This window comes from Rhyacophila brunnea, unplaced genomic scaffold, assembly GCF_057557595.1.
Source record: "Rhyacophila brunnea isolate RB1 unplaced genomic scaffold, BYU_Rbru_1.0 scaffold_16, whole genome shotgun sequence".
Classification (NCBI taxonomy): Eukaryota; Metazoa; Arthropoda; class Insecta; order Trichoptera; family Rhyacophilidae; genus Rhyacophila; species Rhyacophila brunnea.
This window is the reverse complement of record NW_028232816.1, coordinates 38,805,742-38,826,738: the sequence shown is the minus strand read 5'-3', so window position 1 is coordinate 38,826,738 and position 20,997 is coordinate 38,805,742. Positions and strand designations below refer to the sequence as shown.

Sequence of the window (20,997 nt, the reverse complement as noted above, 5' to 3'; positions counted from 1 at the left end):
GTCTAAATAAAACACGGTTCGGTACAGTTCGGTTATGAGGAATACAGCGGAAAACACATTTTGAAAATACCCGATATACCGGATTATTTCTTAGTTTAGGTTAGGTTGGGTTAGGTTAGGTTAGGTTTGGTTTGGTTAACCTAACAAATAATCCAGTATATCGGGTATTTTCAAAATGTGTTTTCCGCTGTATTCCTCATAACCGAACTGTACCCACGGTTCTTGTCGGTTTACACTTCACAGAAAGCCAGCAGCAAACAATTTTTGAAAATAGTCGATATACTGGATTATTTGTTAGGTTCTCGGGATTGGCATTTTTTCGATAGTTAATATTAAATTTTTATATACCCAAAAAACAGTGATAAAATCGGTCAAAAATAAATCTAGTATAATTAAATATATACTATTTAAGACATTATTTATTGTTAATATTGTGCACGTTCAATCTTGGAAATACATAGGTTTAATGGAGTAAATACTATTGTAATATAAATAATAATGTGAGAGTAAAACAGTTTTATTTATTTATGAATCTTTCTCATTTTTATTAATTTATGTGAAAAAATAAAATGAATTGGCAACACATGGGTAATAAAATCAAACGTCATTCAAACTCACTTTATTTCTAATGTCGTAATATGTTAATAAAGGTATTTTTTCTGTTATATTTTCGTTTTTATTTTATTTTCCATAAAATTAATAAAAAAATCAATCCCAAAAATTTAGGGATTATGTTTACCAATCCCGGGATTCATAGGTATCGAGTATAGTCCGGGATTGGAATCCTTAGTATACAGTCATCTCTTTCCGATAAGAAAGCTCACGGCGAACTATGCTACGGTGAAATGTTTTACGTACAATTTACATGTAACCGTCAGTTCCACTGTGACTATATTATTATCAGTGGTTTTGTGTATTATCTTTCTCTTCTTATTTTTGAATGAATATTTATTTACTATCATAATATGACTAACTATCGTATTATTATATTTATTAGGTAATCAAATTGGATAAATCCTGTTTTGTTTGGACGAGGTTAAATAAAATAATAGGTACTTACAAATTGTAGTTTTAATGTCAATAATTTTCAGGTCAAGTTATTTATTATTTTAAACCACTTTTCTAAAAATACGAATACTTTCTACATGCAGGTCGATTAAAATAACATACCAGATAATATAAAATCAGTTTATTTCAATAAATCTTTTAATATAGCAACATAACCTTAAAAATACACATGCATCAGTCTTTAAAACTACTGCAAAAATATAAAGCAAAATAGGGTGAACTGACAACAATGAGACATTCCATTTAATTTCTTAATTCACACTTTTAATATATTATTTCTTGAGAGTAGCCTCAGCAACAAACCCCAAACATCGAGTATAGAAAGAGGGTTGACTATGGTCGACCACAACGTAGGAATTGAATTGTGAAAATGTAATAACCATATACATTCGTTGTTGTACCATAATATGATTTTATCGAAATTTTGAAAGAGAGTCATCAACCATTCCATTTTTTATTTACACAACCAGCTTATGTAAAGTCATTTTAAAATTACCATGAGAAAATCCTGTGACCTCGTACTGCATGATTCGTATACTCACGGCCTGCCGCACGAGTGTGAGAAAATGAAGATATGAATCCCCGTGCTTTAAGCTGTGTAAGGTTTCTGTAACTATAGTTGACCCTTACCATCCCGCAGTAGGCTCTTTGTACAATAAGACACAGTTTGACGATGGGTGCAATGTGTACCCAAAACCGATCATTTCCACTACGAATGGGAAATTGAGTATTTCTTTGTGACGGCGATTTAAATATATATATATATAACGCCTCCATGTCCTCAGTGAAAAATTAACACATTTGTTTGAACTTATAAATACATAAACATTAGTTTAAAACGATAATAAGATGGTGTGATAGATCATTGTAAGTTTTGATACTGAGTAGCAGATCAGAGCCTACATGGAGTTGGACATATTGCCTGCTCTATACCTGTGTAGCACACTGGTGTGCCAGAAGAATAACTCAGGTGTGTCGCGAAGTGATCTCCACTGCGCAGACAATTGATTTGAATGCAGTGATTGAATCAATCTAAATTATATAATACATTCAATAAAAAATGCTACATTCTCACATCTTTTGTATAATTCTTTGAATAAAATAATTAGGGACAGCCAATTATTTTTATTATGAGCACGTGACTTTTATAATTATTACTTAGAACAATTCAGTTTACATAGTATATAGGTATCAATAACAAGTCAAATATATATTTTATAATAATATTATCAACATAACATTAATAATTATTGAAAAAGATACAAATTAAAAACACAATAGGTACCTACAACCTACAATCTTTACCATTCGCAAAATTGGTTCGCATCAAAATTCATAACTTATTCAGAGCTGTTGAACCCTTACTTTTTTAAATCTTCGGTTTTAATATACACGCTAGTGTTACGTTCTACTTTTTGAATGTTTGACGGTTAAAAAAATATGTAGAATAATGTATCTACGCTTTTTAAGAGCACATAACGAATCATTGGAACCCTTGAGGTTTTTATTTAGCAATTTTCATTAAGAAGGGAGTGGCAAGCATATATTTTCATAATGGAATTCTATAATATTATAGAGTGAAAGTGTAAACAGTATATTATCTTCAATATTACGAATAACTACTTGGGTATTTTTTGATCGAGCAAACGTAGATCTTAAATGTTAATAAGATGTAATACAATTAGCGCCGTATATTACGTTTCCATTGTATAAAGCAGAAAGTAATAGATTTTGACTTTTTAAAGGAATTTACAAGGTTTAAGAATGAAATCGGAAAGACATTAGGAGAAGGTTTTTGTCCATAACTTTAAAATTAGAAATTTTAATATTTTAAATTTTTGCACGTGACTTTGTGGATACTTGTACCCAGACACCTGATAAATGTTATTGATTTATGTTAATAAAACAATTAATAAAACAAAAATCAATAATACAATCCAGTTCAACCATGTATTGACAGTTAACACAATAAAAGAAACCTGATAAGTACATAAGTACGAACCGGAGCTCTCAATAATTTTCTGTAAATATCTATCTATCATATTTATCTAATTGCGTGTATATTTTATAATAATTACAAGATAAAAATAACTTTTTATATACAACGTTTTTATAATTTCAGTTCAATTATTATGCTCAAAATGCTCAAACTTGTACTTGATATGAAGTAAATAAAAATCAAACAAACAAATTTGATATAGAATACCGAAATGTCATTTTGATTTCCATAGTAATGCACGTATATATTAATAATTTAATTGCTATGACCATCCACTTAGCAACCAATAATAGTGGATTGGATTACGGATTTCTTCCGAAATAACTTTTCATACAAAACATAATTAACTGAAAATGAATTCAACTCTACTTAAATGTGGCTAAAACTATTAAAAGAATACATTGGCATCGTGTTCTGATATATTCTAAAAGTTTCAAATGTCTAGTTAGTCGGAAAGTTAGTTAAAAATCAATTGCAAGATTTGTACTGGATAAACAACCACCGGACAAATATAAGAATACGAGCTAGTAAAAACGTTGTAAAAAGAAGTATACTAGATTTTTTGTAATACAGCGTACCTTACTTAGATGGTCAAATTAATTTTTAAACGAGACGGAATGACGGAAGACGGAGACATGAATATTGAATATTTCATGAACCGGAGCCACATTCAGGTGGGCTCTGATTTATTTCGAACCCTGAAAGTTGCTGTTACACTCAAATAGGTTCACAGATGCACATTGCGCTCGAGAACAAACTGTTAGCAAACCCTGCCTTACAGTTTAACATATTTTTTGCACTACCTTCAGAATTCTGGCTTTCATACCGGTTTGGATTCCAAAATAATTATCTATTTTCTTAGATTCTCGGTTCGTTTCCGGTTCAGTTAACAGCTCTGATTTATATAAGTACCTAAATATTGATACGGTATAACAAGATACATGTTTGAAGTAAAAGCAGGTTCATTTTAAATGACATAATTACTCAGTTCACTTTAACTCTTGACTTTAGAAATAATTGCATATAATAATAAAATTATCGAATAAAAACTATATCATTAAACAACGTTACATACATATTATAATAATATATTGCAACAGAAACATAAAAATCTTATAAAACATATTAAGTAACATTACAATACTATGGTAGTTAGTGGTTATTGTCGTAAATAAAACATTGAGCAAACATAACGTATAGTAAAAAACTGTAAATTATTAGGGTTATTCTAGGATCACGTCTTAGATAGTATATTGATCGTCAAATCAGTTATAACTTAAAGTACGGTGTAATTAATAATTAGTGTTGAACACACATAACTTGAAAACACCTCAGATATATATATACCCACTAGAAAAAATCAAATTTGAAAAAAATACGAAGCTCGACGGAATTTGAACCCGTATAACCACTAGTATCGCGCCAACTGTGCATTAACCAATTATGCTACGAGCCTCCTATCTAATTACGATAATTTAAACTAGTAGGTCACACATGAAATGCTTGATAAGCAGTGGGTAGTGGTATATATCTGAGTTGTTTTCAAATTATGTATGTCCAATATATGGGAATATTAAATTCTCAAAATCTTGTGAATTATTCGTTGAATAAAAGAAATGGTTTATTAAAAACTAGTTTTGAGTTGATCGGGATTCTAGATGGAATTGAATCAATAGATTAAAATATATCAACGCCTACTAACTGTAGAGTGTAGAGAGACCAACATATTAACAATAATATCAAAACTGTCACTCAAATCAATACTGCATAATTTAAGTACGAAATATCCACAAGTAAACAAATGTCAGGAATAAATTATTGTGTTATAACCCGACGCCATCTATAATCATGTTTCTAATAATATCATTACTTTGATTTTATTACAAAACTAGTCGCATTTAGTTGTCGATCGGAAACGATACGATAGCGTGGTTATCAAAATGAAATCGCACGAATAAAAGACGGATGCATAGCTCAGAGAATAAGAGCACTCATCTGGATAATGAAAAATGTGATTTCAATCCCTACTTGGTCAAACTTTATTAAAGTCTTGTTTATATTATTGTATGAAAAGTACCGCTATGGCTATCATTTTGATATCTTTGATCTATAAACCCAAGGCTACATACATTTTTGTTATTTATTTTGATAAAAACACATACACGACCTGGTGTGTTGGAAAAATATAAACAATAATGCTGAAAAAGTTTTTGTCTATTTACAACAAGAATGTGTAAATCTTTAAAATGTTTTACAATTTGTTTATAACTACATTAATAAATGTGTGCTAAATGTATTGCGATTTTTGTTGATTTTGAACAAATCATATATTAGGATAATCCTAATCATTGCTCCCAAAAGGGGGGGTGACATGGCTCTAACTCGGGAGCCCGGACTTGGGAGGGGCCAGGCGTAGAAAATCGAACAGGTAAGTGAGATAAATAGACACCACCAATTTACTCTAACAGTAAAAAGGCGCTATTTTACTTAAATGATATTAACATTAAAAAATACGCGTCTGTGCGATGCAATTTGATTGATTTAATTAAATGATAATTCACGCGTATACTTATTTTTAGTGTGTTTCCTGACTGATAAAAATAGTTATTTATCCAATATGGCGAAGGGTTGCATGTTACTTGTTTATCACAAAACGGTTGCGATGAGTGCTTCATAATATGATGCTAAAATACAAAAATCGTTAAAAATACACGGAATAACCCTAAGTTTACCGTTTGGGGAACAGTAGTAATGAAGAACATCACACTGCCCTTAACCTTAGCGATAGGTAGGGCGCCCCGTCAGACATTGGGGCCATGGTCCTAATATTAGTAATATATACAAAATTAAACAATATACTAGATCTAGAATAACAAAAGGATTTAATTATTATTCAATATTGCGTTCAACGTAATCTATGTTGTACGTATGGGATTTGAGCAATACAAATTGATTCGTATACGATTGTACACATTGAAAATTAGCGCGTATTACCTTCAAATGATTGTTTGAAAATACTACAATAATAAGACTTTTCCTAGATTTATATAGTATATACAGATTGCAAAAGCTTTTATATAAATTTAATGTAAAACCATTGACACTAATAAAATATTACACCTGTCTTTCTTTACAATATATTATTTAAATTGGCATTCATTTATTCTGTGAAAGTATAAAATTAATGTCTTATCTATGGCAGTGTTTCGTATAAAAAAATATTCATACAATTTACAGGTGTTGAAAAACGATATTTTGTGGAAAGTATTGCACATCCGGCCTTAAAATTAACTTTTATATACAAACACATTTTATAACACGACAATAATTCTTATAAGTACTTAAAAAAAAGCCTGCCGAAATAATTACCAACCAATATACAATACATGAAATATGTCCCTCTGTTGATCGCTACTGGAAAATAGCGGTTTCATGCATCGAGCTTTTCGACGAAGAACGAAGTATCTTTGACATAACCGTTCACAGATGGCTATATCCGTAATTTTATTAAGAATAGATTAATATTTCTGAGATTAAAAAAAAAACAAGAGACTGGGATCGAGAAATAAGAAAATATTATTGCTCATTTGGTTTCCACGCTAGGATAAATATATTTTTTACTTTTACACTATGTATGACGGTTTTTTTTAAGCTTGTCACATATTTTTATTTAAACTTCTAAGGTATCTTCTTGGTATCTGGAGGAAATTTTTGATTATATTATTATGTAAATAGGGTACCTATTTGAAAAAGACTTTATCGAAAAACTATTGGTTACATTTTTTTAACATCATTAGATTCTAGATTCAGTGGAGAATATTGTTTTTGATTGATTTAATTCTGTTTATTAGTCATATCTTGACAATAATTATATAACGCAATCTTTATATTATCCGAGATTTCATACCGTTCAAAAAATACATGTTACCGGGGCCGGAACTTTAATTGTGCTCCAAAAATTTTATTATCAAAATGTATTTTTTTTAAAATTTAGTTTTTCACAAAATTATTTATTATTTCGTAAAAAAATCAACATTTTTAATATTTCAAATTTTATTAAAATTATTAGAAATGGACCTAATCAGATTTTATGTTGAGTAAACAATTTTTTATTTTAAAACATCGTGAACAATGATTTTTCAATTAGTTGCAGGAATCATTACTAATAATTTCTCAAAGAAAAGCAATTTTAACGTTTAAAAATGCACTTATTATAGAAGCTCCCACCAATTTAGTGGCCTTGGGCTAACCCTTTCAGCCCTGTGGTAAATTTAGCACTGCATGTAAAACAAGTTGGTTTTCTATTTTCTGTATAACAATATTGTACATAAAAGGGTTATCATAATTCCAGTTAGCAACATTTTAAATGCAGATAGCTATAGAATTGTATAGAACTATAGAACCTTCCATATGAGAGTATTCTGAAGGAATTATAGTCGATAATTAAATACCTAAAATGGTTTACCATTATAGCATCTCAATGCTTAATTTTACATTAGTTAAAAATACATTTTGATACTCGTAGTTACAGATCTATAACGATAATCTAGTCTTTATCTTAAATCTTTACTTATTTTAGTCACTAAGGCTATAAGTTATCTAATGCTAAAAGCCTTCCACGTGGCGAAACAATCGAAATAATACTTCGATGCTCTCGTTCCTCGTCTCTTTTCAAGGAGTCTCCATTCCTGCTGGAATCAGACCTGACGCCATCCACATCGTTCAGCTTATCTCTATTAGCAAACTGCATTCTTCTAAAACTCCCGAAGAACACTGAATTAGTCTCGATGCTTTCACCACCGGATTCACTTCTTGCATCACCAGTCGACTCCAGTTCATCTGTTTCACTTACCACTTCCTTCAGATCGTCTTTGTCTCTCACTTGAAGTACAAACTTACTTTGATTCCTTGAATCGTTAGAGTCAGAGCTGAGATAACCTGAGTCTTCTGTTTTATGGCTCTTTCTTGTCTTCTCTCTTTTAAGTCTGTAATCATTACTGGACCTTCTTGACATTCTTCTTATATTTGGAGCAAAACCAATTTTATCATTAATTATTTTACTTTTATCGTAAGTATCCGTTGATTTGGCGCATGAATTTGATCCTAAATTATAATTGGCACTTGAAAAATTCTCGTAGCTTGGATCCAAAGAATGGAAGAATTGTTTATCAGGATCTTCGTACGAATATCCCATACTCATGCTACCGAATGTTGTATAAATTTTATCATCAGTATTATTAATTGAATTAGATCTTATTGGTCCAGGGTTTCGTTTAGTTTTGTTAATTTTATACGTGGCGTGTTGCTGTGGGGAATATGGTTCAGAACGAGTGATCCTAAACTTTATTGAAGATCCAGTTGACCTACTACCTTCACTGTTTCCTTCAGATATTTCTGTACTACTTCCATTTAGCCCACCAAATAAGTTTCTTCCATTCCAAATGTGATCCTTTCTTCCCCGTATGGACTTCTTTGGTGGAAGCGGAGGCTTATAATCATCTTCAAGATAATTATTATTTGTAAATAGAGAATTTAATTTTGGTAAAGATGATGCACCAGAAGACGAGACTTCTTGACTTTTTGTCATCGCAGAAGATAAATCAAAATTTCTGTTCTCTGTCCTAATACTATTTCCAAACGTTGAAAATAGTCCAGACGGTAAAAAGGTAGTAGTTTCCTTGTTATTATTCCTATTTTTTGCTTCATAGATTTCCCTAAGACTCCCAATATTATTGATCTTTTCTGGAGAATGTGTTACAGTTACATGTGGAGTGCTGTCATTAAAATTTGAACTTGCTAATGTCTTGGATTTAAAACTTCCTGATGATTTTAGAAATAACTTTTCAATTGGCTTTTGTTTAGTGGGACTCATATGTATTTCATTTCCTAATTTTAGCTTCCCCGGTTTTCTGTCCAGCGTATCTGGATCAAAATCATCTACGATTGGCACTCTTTTAGTTTCTGGAGGATTATCAACTTCGATAACTAGTTGACCAGGTTTAGTTACTGGTTCTGCGTACTTTACTTTTAAAGTCTGACTGGAACCAGAATAATCTGAATCACTAGCTGAAGAAATTGTATTAATATAATCATTAATATAAACTTCACTTACTAAGTTTTTTCTTTGGATAGAATAGCTTTCACACTTTGATGCTAAATTCATATTATTACTAATCCCATAGCCAATATCGTCGGCGGTCAAATCAGTGACATTGAGTCCTTGGTAGCTTTTAGATAATCTTGAATTCATTTCATGAATTTTCTTCAGCGGTTCCAATTCTTCCATTGCGATAATGGAAGACCTCCTCTTATGTCCTCTCTCAAAATCATTTAATCGTATACTCCCAAAATTAACATTAGAAAGAGACGCTCTTCTTTTAGTAGTTGTTCTTTCCAAGCTATCAACTTCAAAGTGTCCCGGAAATTTGACATTTTCATATTGCGACAAGCATTTTTCTTCTAAAGATTTTTTCGGGTCAAACATTTTTGATGGATTATATTTTGTTGGGTTAGGCAAAATAAATTTTGGCGTAACGGCTACGACCATTTTTGGAATAAACGGTGTTACAACTTCTGATGCAGGTGAAGAAATTCTTGGAAGTATCGGATCTATTCTTCTAAATTTAGCCAGCTCATTTATGACGGCATTCATTTTTTGTTTAAGTTCTGGTGGAATTATTCGACGATCGTCTTCCTTCTTTTTTACTTCAACCAAGTGATCTTCACTTGATTTTGATATACAAGAATCAACAGATTCTTCTGTCCTTAACGGAGGTGGAGGAGGAGCAGGCATCTTATTTCTTCTTGTTACATTATTTGTGACTTTGATAGAAATTTTATCATAAGTTATCTCAGCTTGTCTTCCATCTTTTAAAATTTCTTCTTCAATTAATTTGACTGTTTTTGGCTCAATTGATTCAGGAGTACCAATAACCTTTCCTAATGACTTATTAGATTCTTTTGCAGTATCTATCATCCCTGAATCCACATCCGGTACTTCTTCTAGCCATTTTCTCACGATATTCTGCTTAAATTCACTAGAAATGCACGACTTGCAAAATTCTTTCTCTGAAAGAGTTTTCAAGTATGTTTTATGGAACTTCATTGATGAGCAACCAGGACATCCGTTACAATAACCCTTTCTTCGACTATTTTCTCTCTTCAGGCTGTACGAAGAATGATTTTTGCCAATCGATTCATATGGAAAACTCAAGTCCAGCTCTGAAAGGTGACAGGATAGTTCTTCCGGTATAGAAGGAAGTGATGGAATAAACCGTTTTGATAGCATTTTTTCTTTTGCTATGGTAATTACTTCACGAATCTTGGTCAAAAACTCTACAGCTGCTGGAGGCGGTACCTGGAAAAACGTTCACTATATATATTAATCTGTATGATTTCAATCAATTATGTATAGATGTTGAAAAAAACATTGAGATGAAGCCTAAATGTATTAAATTTCAATTTCAAAAAAAATACTTCTGGTATATACCAAGTATGTAAGCTACTGAGCTACTAGTGACCGCATTGCTGGTTCATTTGAAGAGAACTTTATACTTCTACTATGGCATTGCACAATAAGATTCTCCCAATAATTAGTTAATCACATACTTCTTTATATAATATGCAGATATTGCCTAAATAAATCTTATTTACTAATTTTAAATTCATAGGATTATGTAATTCTGTAATATTCATAGAAAAGGATTATAAAATTAGTTCAATACATTTTTAAAACGTCATAGTAGCTATTTTTTCTGATACCCATTAAAATTGACATTTGTATTCAGTAGTATTATTTGGTAAGTCATCATGGAAAGATGTATACATAATTCTGAAAACACAGAAAATATAGCCAATAGAAAAAATCTTTTTTGAAAATTTTATGAGTCTATGTGTCTTACTTTCTTCAAATAAGATTTTTTCTATTGGCTATATTTTCTGTGTTTTTAGAATTATGTATGTTAAACAATTTGTATATGCTATACATTTTCCATGAAGATTTACCAAATAATACTACTGAATACAAATGTCAATTTTGATGGGTATCAGAAAAAATAGCTACTATGACGTTTTAAAAATTTATTGAACTAATTTGATAATCCTTTTCTATGAATATTACAGAATTACACAATCCTATGAATTTTAAATTAGTAAATAAGATTTATTTCGGCAATATGTGCAGAATTATGTATGTTTAGAGCTCCTCTAGTGCCCCTCTAGTGATAATTATTTCTGGCACTGTATGTTTTTTTTATGACGCGCAATGACAGTAATGTAGTTTAATGTAGTAGTAACAGTTAAATAATCACAGACACACCCAAATTTTGAGAAAAAACATATAAATATTATGGCCTGACCGTGAATCGAAACCGTAGTCCCTAGATGAGAAGAAATTATTGACTTATGAATTAAACAACTGAAGCAATTACCTTTTTTTCCGACCATGTCCGATCTTAATAGGATCATATGGGCCTCCACAGAGTAGAGGTTTGTATTAACAGATTTTGTTTTTTTACGAGAAATGGATGTCAGCCACTTGCTCAACCTATTAGGTCCATACCCTGACTCACGCACACATTGAAAAACAATATGTGTACTTGCCAGACCCAGGATTCGAACCTGGAACCCACGGCGTGATAGTACAACGCTTAAGCCGCGCGGCTACCGTGGGTGTGTATTAGCATATTATACAAGGCTAATTTAAAGTATCGGTTCAATGCATTGGAACATATCACCTTCATCAGACCGAAGCATTATTCTTCTTTTATCATCGATTTATAGGTATATCTAACTGTTAATACAGGATCCCAGGTACGTAAAATTCTTTACCATCTAAACCGCTATTGTGATATGATGGATACCTTTTTATTTCAATGATAATTCCTCAATTATATCAATAACTATCTTACTTTTAATTGAATTGCTCACTTTCAAAAGCTGGACTTCAAAGAAAGCCGGATTAAAATACAGCTTCCTCCTCAGAGATCCTGGCGGCGCTGGAGCTGGTGGAGTGGGAGAAGGGCTCCCGCAGTCTCCTTCTCTCTCAACAATGGACACGTGCTGCTCAGGTCGTCGTTCCACCGCTGTCTGACTTGCTTGGCTCATTGTCTGTGTGTAAGAGCTTAATTTGACTGGAACATGCTGGAGGTACGGATGAGATATATCTCGCTTGCTGGGTCGATGGACTGTGACCACTGCTGAAGAGACTTCAGACTCCTGAAAAGTAATTTCACAAAATTCTCAAGTTCAAGCCTTCTATTAGTAATCTATTTTAAAGTATTTCTTATAAAAAGATAATTGAGGAGCTGAGGTTTGATGAGATTCAAGTGTATCGAGTTGTGTAAATTTACATCAAAATGAAATATGTGTTCGATCACTTCTGAGAAAATATATTATAACCAATAGAAAAAATCTTATTTGAAAAAAGTAAGACACTCAACAGAAATAGAACCTGCATCTCTCGAGTTTCGCGCCTATTCACATAGACCAATATGATATAGTATTCGTTGAATAAAAAAATAGTTAATTAATTAAGTAAGTTCCAATAACAAATCTTGGAGTGATCCGTGACGACGTTTAGTAATTAAAGCAATACCTACTTTGATGAAAATACAAAAGCCGATCGCCAATTGTAACTCAATTTATAAAGTGTCAGAGAGTATTAAGAGCCATTAGTTAAAATTTGACGCAATTAAGTATGGCGCCTATAGCATAGTGGTCTATGTGCATGAGCGCGAAACTCGAGAGATGCAGGTTCGATTCATGCCGGGTGTTTTTTCAAATAAGGTTTTTCTATTGGTTATAATATATTTTCTCAAGAGTGTTTTCAAAATTATGTATGTTCAATAATTAGAATGTAACATTCTTAAATCTTGTAAATTATTCGTTGAATTAAAAAATTAGTTAATTAAGAATAATATAAATGCTCAGTATATATATAGTATAATATATCAACCGTTAACACAATAAAGTTTTATAATAATTTGACTAAGTTATTGAAATGCAAAATATAGATCATTAAAATAAATAAAATCATACAGTCATATCATGTTGCCTTGTTCTGTCTGATGAATACGTCTCCTTATCATCAGATAGTTGTTCAGAAGAAGTCTTGCTTGAGGTTTCTGACGAAAAACTGGTGGAATCTCCCTTAGCTGGAAGACCGTCTGATGACATGAATGACTCGATTGACAGAAGTGGATTCGTCTTCGTGTTTGACTGGAATATTATAAAAGTCAGTTTTTTTAATTTTTCAGTAGCGCCACGTTTATATTTTCTTTCGTTACACATACCTTTATTATACTGGATAATGTTAGAATGTATGTAGTATATTGTATTCATATGTTATTAGTGATTATATATCAAGAGTGGTAGTCCAAAAATTCGTAAATGACATATTGCAACATTACGGGAGATCAATTTAAAAGATTTTTTATCAGTTTTACCATATTATATTTTTCACTAATTACCTAATTACCACTAATTATCAAAAGTGTTATTTTGGCAAAGAATAAGTCTAGCCGATGTGATGCCATAAGCAATCTAATGCCGAGTTCACACATGACGATTTTTGTCGTTCAACTTTATGTTGAATGATAGTTGAAAGTCAATTGATAAGTGCGAACCCTAACCAATTCACTTGATTCCTCGCAGTTCTCGGTTCCCAATGAATACGACAAAATATTCATCAGAATCCCCACCTACATACACTACAAAGATTTTTGAAAGATGGTTTCATCGGCCCTGGCCGAATTTAATTTAGCAATACCAGATTAGGCGTAGACGAATTGTTTTCAATAAGGCATCTTTCTCAGCTGGCACAAATTTCCATTGACTTTGCATCAAGTAGAGTACTTTGCGTGTCAAAGCTCCTAAAGAAACCTCGATAGTAAATGCGAGGTATCCATAAAATAAATCTGAAAACAAAAATCACTCAACGCCATCTTGATGGCTATTTGATTATATATATGTGAACGTTAATTTCGATTTATTTTTCAACATTCAACTGACAGTTGAACGACGAAAATCGTCACATAGCAACACGACATAAATAACTAATTGTCACCCTTTTTATTATTCGCTATGGTTGGTCGTTATTATACAACATCCCAAATTTTAGAGTAGGTTATACCCACCAAATTTTGCAAGTTTATAAGGGTTAATAAACAATATCCATTAAATACTATGCAATACCTACAGAATATTCTAATTTGACAAACACAAGTGTAGGGCATCAGACGGTCATTGGATACGCCGGATATCATACATTAGACGACAATAAACTAATTAAAATGATATCACCAAAAATGTAGAAAGGGTCACACGCACCTCGCGCCTTTCGTCTGTTATTTGTAATTATTTGTAACGCGAATATCTTGTCCGCTGTATATACTAGCATTCCCTTTGAATAAATTTTAATGTTTTAACTTTCGTGAAAGCTTATTGCTTCCCGATCATCTTCTCACCATCTAGTCTAAATACATCCTTGAAGGTAAATCACCTGACAAAATACTTTCAAGACGACGATCTTTAAACGTAACAGCTGTGAATACTCCTCATGAGTTGCACAGAACTCCAGTATATGGTAAAGAGACGAAGGAAGGATAACGTCATCAAACCACATCAGGTCTCTGTCAACCCAAGCTACCTACTTGTTGCTTTTGCCTTCCTTCCTGAGGGACATAATAGTACGTGCAATTACCACGGTTAATTTTCTATATTTTTTTTATTTTATTGTATCTACAATAATTATAATCACAATTGTATTTTTTTTAAATACCGTGTTAATATGTATGCAAAATGCTTACCAATGATGGTGCGTCATCAAAGGCCACACTTTCAGTGTCCAAATCGGTCCCTTCCCTTTTGGTCGACTTCCTCGACCTGAAGTAAACGAATAGAGCGGCCAAATACGCGAGGGCGGCGACCAACGCGCAGAACGACATCGCCGCACCCGCGCCGCTACTCGCTGTGGTCGCATCGCTAGACTCGCCACTTGCTTCGTCGCCACCCGCGCCGCGTTCTGCTACCCCTCCAATATTGTTGGTAGCAGCTACGTCGTGAGAGAACCACACCTCGCTGACGTCTACTGGTTTGTATGAAAATATTTTGATATTATTAGTTACATTTATAATGAAGAAAATCTTCTTCTTCTTTCTGGCGCTACAACCCTATCTGAGTTTTAGCCTTCTATATTCTATAGCAGCGGTCGGCAACCCAAATGCATTGGTACAAAACAGCTAATTCAAAGTACAGGACACTCAGCGTGCCACTGAAATAAAACTAATAAATCTATTGTAAGACAATTTTATTTTGCTATACTAATAACCGCTACATAACAACATCATAAAAGTTACAATATTTAAACATTAGTGACTCCCTTGAGGTTCAATTTTGTAAGCTAACACCTCAATATTTGTTTCATATTTTGTTGAAGTTTTTAATTTTGTGCACATTTCCCACTTGTCTTCAGTTAAACGATTTCGATACGGGTTTATAATATATTTCATAATTGAGAATGTTTTCTCACAGTAGTACGTTGTACCGAAAATACTTAAAAGAGAGAATGCGACTTTTTTCATACAATAAAATCTGTCTGGGAGTTCATTCCACATTTTGGTTATCATGTGAAGATAATTGTCTTCGTTTTTCATAATTCCATCTCTGGCAGTTTTGAAGTTTAATTTCGGAATTAATAAATTCGATTAACTCTAAATCAATATACTCAATGTTTAAAAATTCAAAATATTAATTTTTTGTAACTGTCTTTAATGTCAGGCTGCAATATATAATATTTAAACATGTGTGAGTGTTTTTGTAAATCCTTAAACCTGTTTATGAAATACTTCTTCAAATTTGATATATAATCCATAATATCAGTTATTACAAAGCCATTACCTAAAGTGTCCACATTTTTTTTTAAATTTGGGAAATACAAAAAACTTTTCAATTGCCGAAAAGTACCGAAAATTTTAATGAATCGTCATTTTCAAGGTGTGCCACCAAAAATCCTTTCATGGCATAGGTTGCCGGGCGCTGTTCTATAGCATCTGCCTCTATCCAGGTCTATCAAAAACCGCTTAACTCTGACTTAGGAAGATTTTTAAATAGAGGAAATAGACTCATTTAATATATCCGGAGCATACGCTAAGTAGGTTCAAAGGTAAATGTCTTGAAGACAACAGTAATAGTAAACTCTTTTGCTGACAACATTAATGGCACTCAATTGAATGGGTCAAAAACTACATCTGTAGCACTACATAGAATGAAGAATGAATGTATATTATATATAATATCTAATTTAACAGACTTATCTTAGGATTCGGAACAATTTGGGAGAATTTGACGCCGGGATAAATGGGCGCCGAATCCATTGATGAGAATTGCAAAAAAATATATACGTACGGTCACCGTATCAATTTATTGCACAATTTGCGGATTATTGATGTGATTCTTACAATAACTGCGTAATATTGCTGCGGTTCAGTGTAATATTGAAATGTTAATGGATGCAATCGGCATGAATATTATTTGTAATACTCATAAGACTGATAATTATGATTCATATTAAAATTTGTTTATATTTAATTTTCAATTTAGATATATAAAAATGAGTTAAGTCTAAAGATATGACACTATCTAATAGAAATATGTATATTCGCACCGTAACAAAAGTAGCAGGGAACATAATTAGTCTCTGTTCTGGCAGAACACACTAACTGGAGAATACTAGTTTTGAGTAATTTGACTTTGAAGTTGTTAAAATGTTTGAAATAATGGTCTATCATGTGAGTTTATTAAGTAATCGTAAAAAGAATGACTTTAAAATAAAGACTGTTTATTTATTAAGGCGATACATCAGTGAAACGGCAAATAATTTTCAACTATGACGAAATTTTGAACTCGCTGCCATTCGGAGAGAGAACGTCCAGCTGGAAACACGATCAATTTGTTTCGTGATGGCGACGGGGGTATTAATTCTTAAATCGTGTAAAGATGACTAAAAACGCTACACATTACTTTAAAAAGAAAACATGTGAATGCAGTGACGCATTTTGGATTTATATGACAAATTATATTTCGTTTAGCATGCGTCATTTGCACCCGCGACCCGCAATCCGCGCTCGATCTTTTTAGACCGTGCCTCAACGGAGGTATAGCCTTAAGAAGGTTTTCAGACGGTAAAGTTTGAAATAAGGAACATTTTGGTACTAACTCAACATGTCATTTTTTCTAATTAGTGTCTTCTGCCAGAAAAGTGACGATATTGTTTTAATCCAAAATACGACTTCTATAAACGTCGTGTCGTATTCCGTCCCACAGTACAGGATGTCAATGAACGTCCTGCATATTATCACATATCACAAAATACGACGTTTATAGACGTCATGTCTGCGAATGTGAGGTATATTATCCTTTATGAAATACTTGTTTGTCTACTCTCTGGTTCAAGGTATGACAAAGTGTATTTCATTCGGTTGTGCGGCTCCAGTTATTCTACCGCATAGTCCTAGTCAGCCGCGCTCAAATGGTAACACCCAAATAATTGACGGCGCCGAATCGTCCCAATCCAGAGAGAAAAAAATAATATATACTTAATAATTCAACCTACCTATCATAAAATCTTAAATTTACTACGTAAACTCAACAACCCGAATTCAAAATAAGACGTTAACATGAAATATAATCATGGTCGATTTAATATTACTGACCTGGAGGTATGTCAGGGGGTGAGCCCTGCACTCTGAAAGCAACACAAGGGTTGAAAATGGTAGTTTCCGTACGGCAGGTGAGCCGCGCCAAAACAGCTCGCCCGCCAGCTTTCGCACGAGTGCCTTCGCTACCGCGCCACTGGAAAAGAAACACAAAATATATTTTATTCATTTTATATTAAATTATATATGTAGTATTTACTTGATAGAGTTTCATTTACAATGGTTTAATGTTATTTAGTATGTCACTACTGCTATTATCCATATTCGATATTCAGCCATTTTGAGATACGAGAATAGAATATTTTCTTTTTAAAAACATATTAGTAGATACTACAAAAAGTAATTAGGTAAACAAAATAACCTTAAAGTCATTGAAATTATTAAAAAAATCATATCTAAAGTTAATCTTAAATATTTTTTTGAAAAAATGGCCCAAAAACGGTTACCAAAATATAATTAACAGCCTCATAAAACTTTTTTTAAAAATCCGATAGTTCTACACTCCATTCCGTTAAGGCATAGTCGTATGGATTTCAGCATTATTCCCTAATTCTTAACCTACACGCTGCAGGTGTGATTTGTTAGAAGTGGCTCACTTTTGTCTTATGTTCCACTGCTAAACCCTGAAAGGGTGAAATAATGTTCTATTTTACCTGTAAAAATGTTCGTCCCTCATCTCTGTAAAGGCTGAGTGGCACATCTTTGTCTACATCATTCCTGAGACTGCTCCAGCCGGTGCGAGTCAAGAATTGAGAACTGGATATAGCGCAGATTGCTTTTTGAATTTCTGAAAATAAAACATCAAAATCAATAATTCGACTGCCATGAAAATATTGATCCAGTTTTGTGTCCCCACTAGACAGACGAAAAATTGTGACCTTTTTCAAGTTGATCTTTTTGAAGTCAATTCATTATTTAATACCAATGATTTATTACCTTTCAACTAGTTCTTTCATTTACATGTTCAATACCTCCTGCTTCAATTTTTTTTAACCTAACGATATTCTTCAAACCAAACACAAACATAGACCCCTCCAAACCAATCCGCCCCGCGCCACACTCGGTCTTAATCGCGTATCACGAGGCCCTACATTTTGATATGAAGCATCAGCAGTTTTTTAAGCATGGGAATGTCTCAGGAGCAGATGCCAAAGTCTTGGGTGAGTCTCAAGTGAGCTTTGACTGAGTTTACTGAAAGACGTAATTTAATAAAAAAAAGTGCAATGGGAGAGAAAATCACGGAGACAACAGAAATAAATGAATTTAATGATATATAAGATACAAAAAACAAAGCTAAATACAAACAATACGGACAAACAAAATTATGTGAAGAGATCTTCACGTCCGCAATAAGACGCCGAATTTTTTTTAAGGCGTGCATTTTTGAAGCAAGTATTAATAGATAATTTTGAAAAGTTTTCAAATAACAACTGTCAGAATTTTAAATGAATAGTAAGTATTTATTTCAAAGTATCGGTATAAGCCCGCCAGTTTTAATGTTGAATGTAAAATATTGGTACAGCAAGAAATAATATTCAAAAATCAGTAGTAAAAATAAATAATCATTATTTAAATGACATGGGCCAATAGATAAAATCAATATCCATTATTATTTTGATAGTATGAAAAGTAAAAAACATTCAATGGGGCGCACGGCATTTTAGTGTTACCATTATCGCATATAAAGTATATTAGTCTATGCATTCATGAATTTCGGTAAGAACAAACTATTTATGATTATATTATTATTAAAAGAAGATAAAATAAGAAGTCGCAGAGGTGCAGAAAAAAGAGCTAGATGGACATTTCACAAAATAAATGCGAATAACCTCAAAGATTAAATTAATAATTGATCAAAAATATAGGTTCTCTAGGTAGGTACTACAAATATTACAGAAATCATTTTTTTAAACTAAGTACCTAGTATTGTCTAATTTTATAAAAAAAAATTAATCTCAGTTTGGGTACAACAATAATTAATAGTATGATATTAAATTTATCTCAATTAAAATTGTATGCTAAATTAATTAGTTAGGGTTCGTGGATTTTTTATATTTTACATGTTTTTTACTCATCACTACAAAAAAGGTTTTTTTTCAACGTCTTTTAAAATTACTAATTTAAGTAAGTATCTTAATTATTTATATAATATGTATATTATTATTTTTACTATTAGTGTAAATGCCGAATCAGATAATAATTTAATATTGTTAATTTATTACAGTATGTAATGTAAACAAGACCGTGAAACGTATTGCCATTGGCGAGCCAAAAGTCCGAGGACAATTAATAAGTCGTCCGATTTGTCTATGCTCTGATACTGATCAACGAACGAATAAAAAAATCGAGCTGTCAAAAGTTGCGATTATAGGAATGTTTTCCGATAATCCTAAAATGTGTTATTTATATGTAGACTTGCATAAAATAATATAACAGTAAAAACAACACAAATTTTATGTTTTCTTTTATGAATTTCATAAACGTTTTTAGTAATAGGTTGTACGTAATTGAAGGAAAAGATTTTTATGTTATCGTTTGACTGGGTGTGTATTCTAGATTATCATTTTCAATCATTTACATTGATCGACATTGGTCGTCTTTAGTAATAGGTTGTATGTAATTGATATATCATTGAAGGAAACGTCTTATTCTGTCATATGTTTGTTACCATTGATTATTATTGTGAATTTTTGAACACAAGAAATACATTTATTGTAAACAACTGAAGTCTGTCTTATTATTTAATTCTGATACTGAAAATAATATGTAATAAGCACTATACAAGTCTGAAGTATGTCTTGTTATTATTGCAAAGTTGAAAATGTATATAATAGACACTACAATTTATTTAACTCCGCAATGAAGTAGAGATTAAGGGTTTGAATCTCATAAGGTAAGGTTACATATATCTTTGAAGTGCACTTAGATCAAGAGTGTATGCCTAACAGCTACCTACAACTGATGGTTCGGAAGGTGCAGTTAAGTTAAGTTACAGCTGATAGTTAAAATGAAATAGTATCTTAAAGGCACTAGAAGCTTGCTTAGAAGACTCACATTGCATCATTGAGCCATTTTATAGATACACTAAATGGGCGTAAGGGATGACATAATAGAGAAATACCATTCTAATAGTACAATCTGTTCTGGAGAGCCAGATAGAAAGAACAATACTATCCTACTAAATTTAACATTATAAGGAAGCTACTAAATAAGTTA

General features: G+C 32.1%; 1 protein-coding gene across 1 annotated transcript in view; it reads right to left on the bottom strand.

Annotated features, from left to right (window-relative positions):
- The window catches only part of LOC147074694 (uncharacterized), a 68,182-nt gene that overhangs the window by 7,923 nt on the left and 39,262 nt on the right, over positions 1 to 20,997 (bottom strand). Inside the window, exons 3-8 of the mRNA XM_085943452.1 lie at positions 18,435 to 18,568; positions 17,779 to 17,917; positions 14,875 to 15,155; positions 13,106 to 13,285; positions 11,996 to 12,283; positions 7,712 to 10,424 (exon numbers count right to left, since the gene is read on the bottom strand). Coding sequence (XP_085799578.1) covers positions 7,712 to 10,424; positions 11,996 to 12,283; positions 13,106 to 13,285; positions 14,875 to 15,155; positions 17,779 to 17,917; positions 18,435 to 18,568 — 3,735 coding nt within the window. The remainder of the gene's footprint in view (positions 1 to 7,711; positions 10,425 to 11,995; positions 12,284 to 13,105; positions 13,286 to 14,874; positions 15,156 to 17,778; positions 17,918 to 18,434; positions 18,569 to 20,997) is intronic.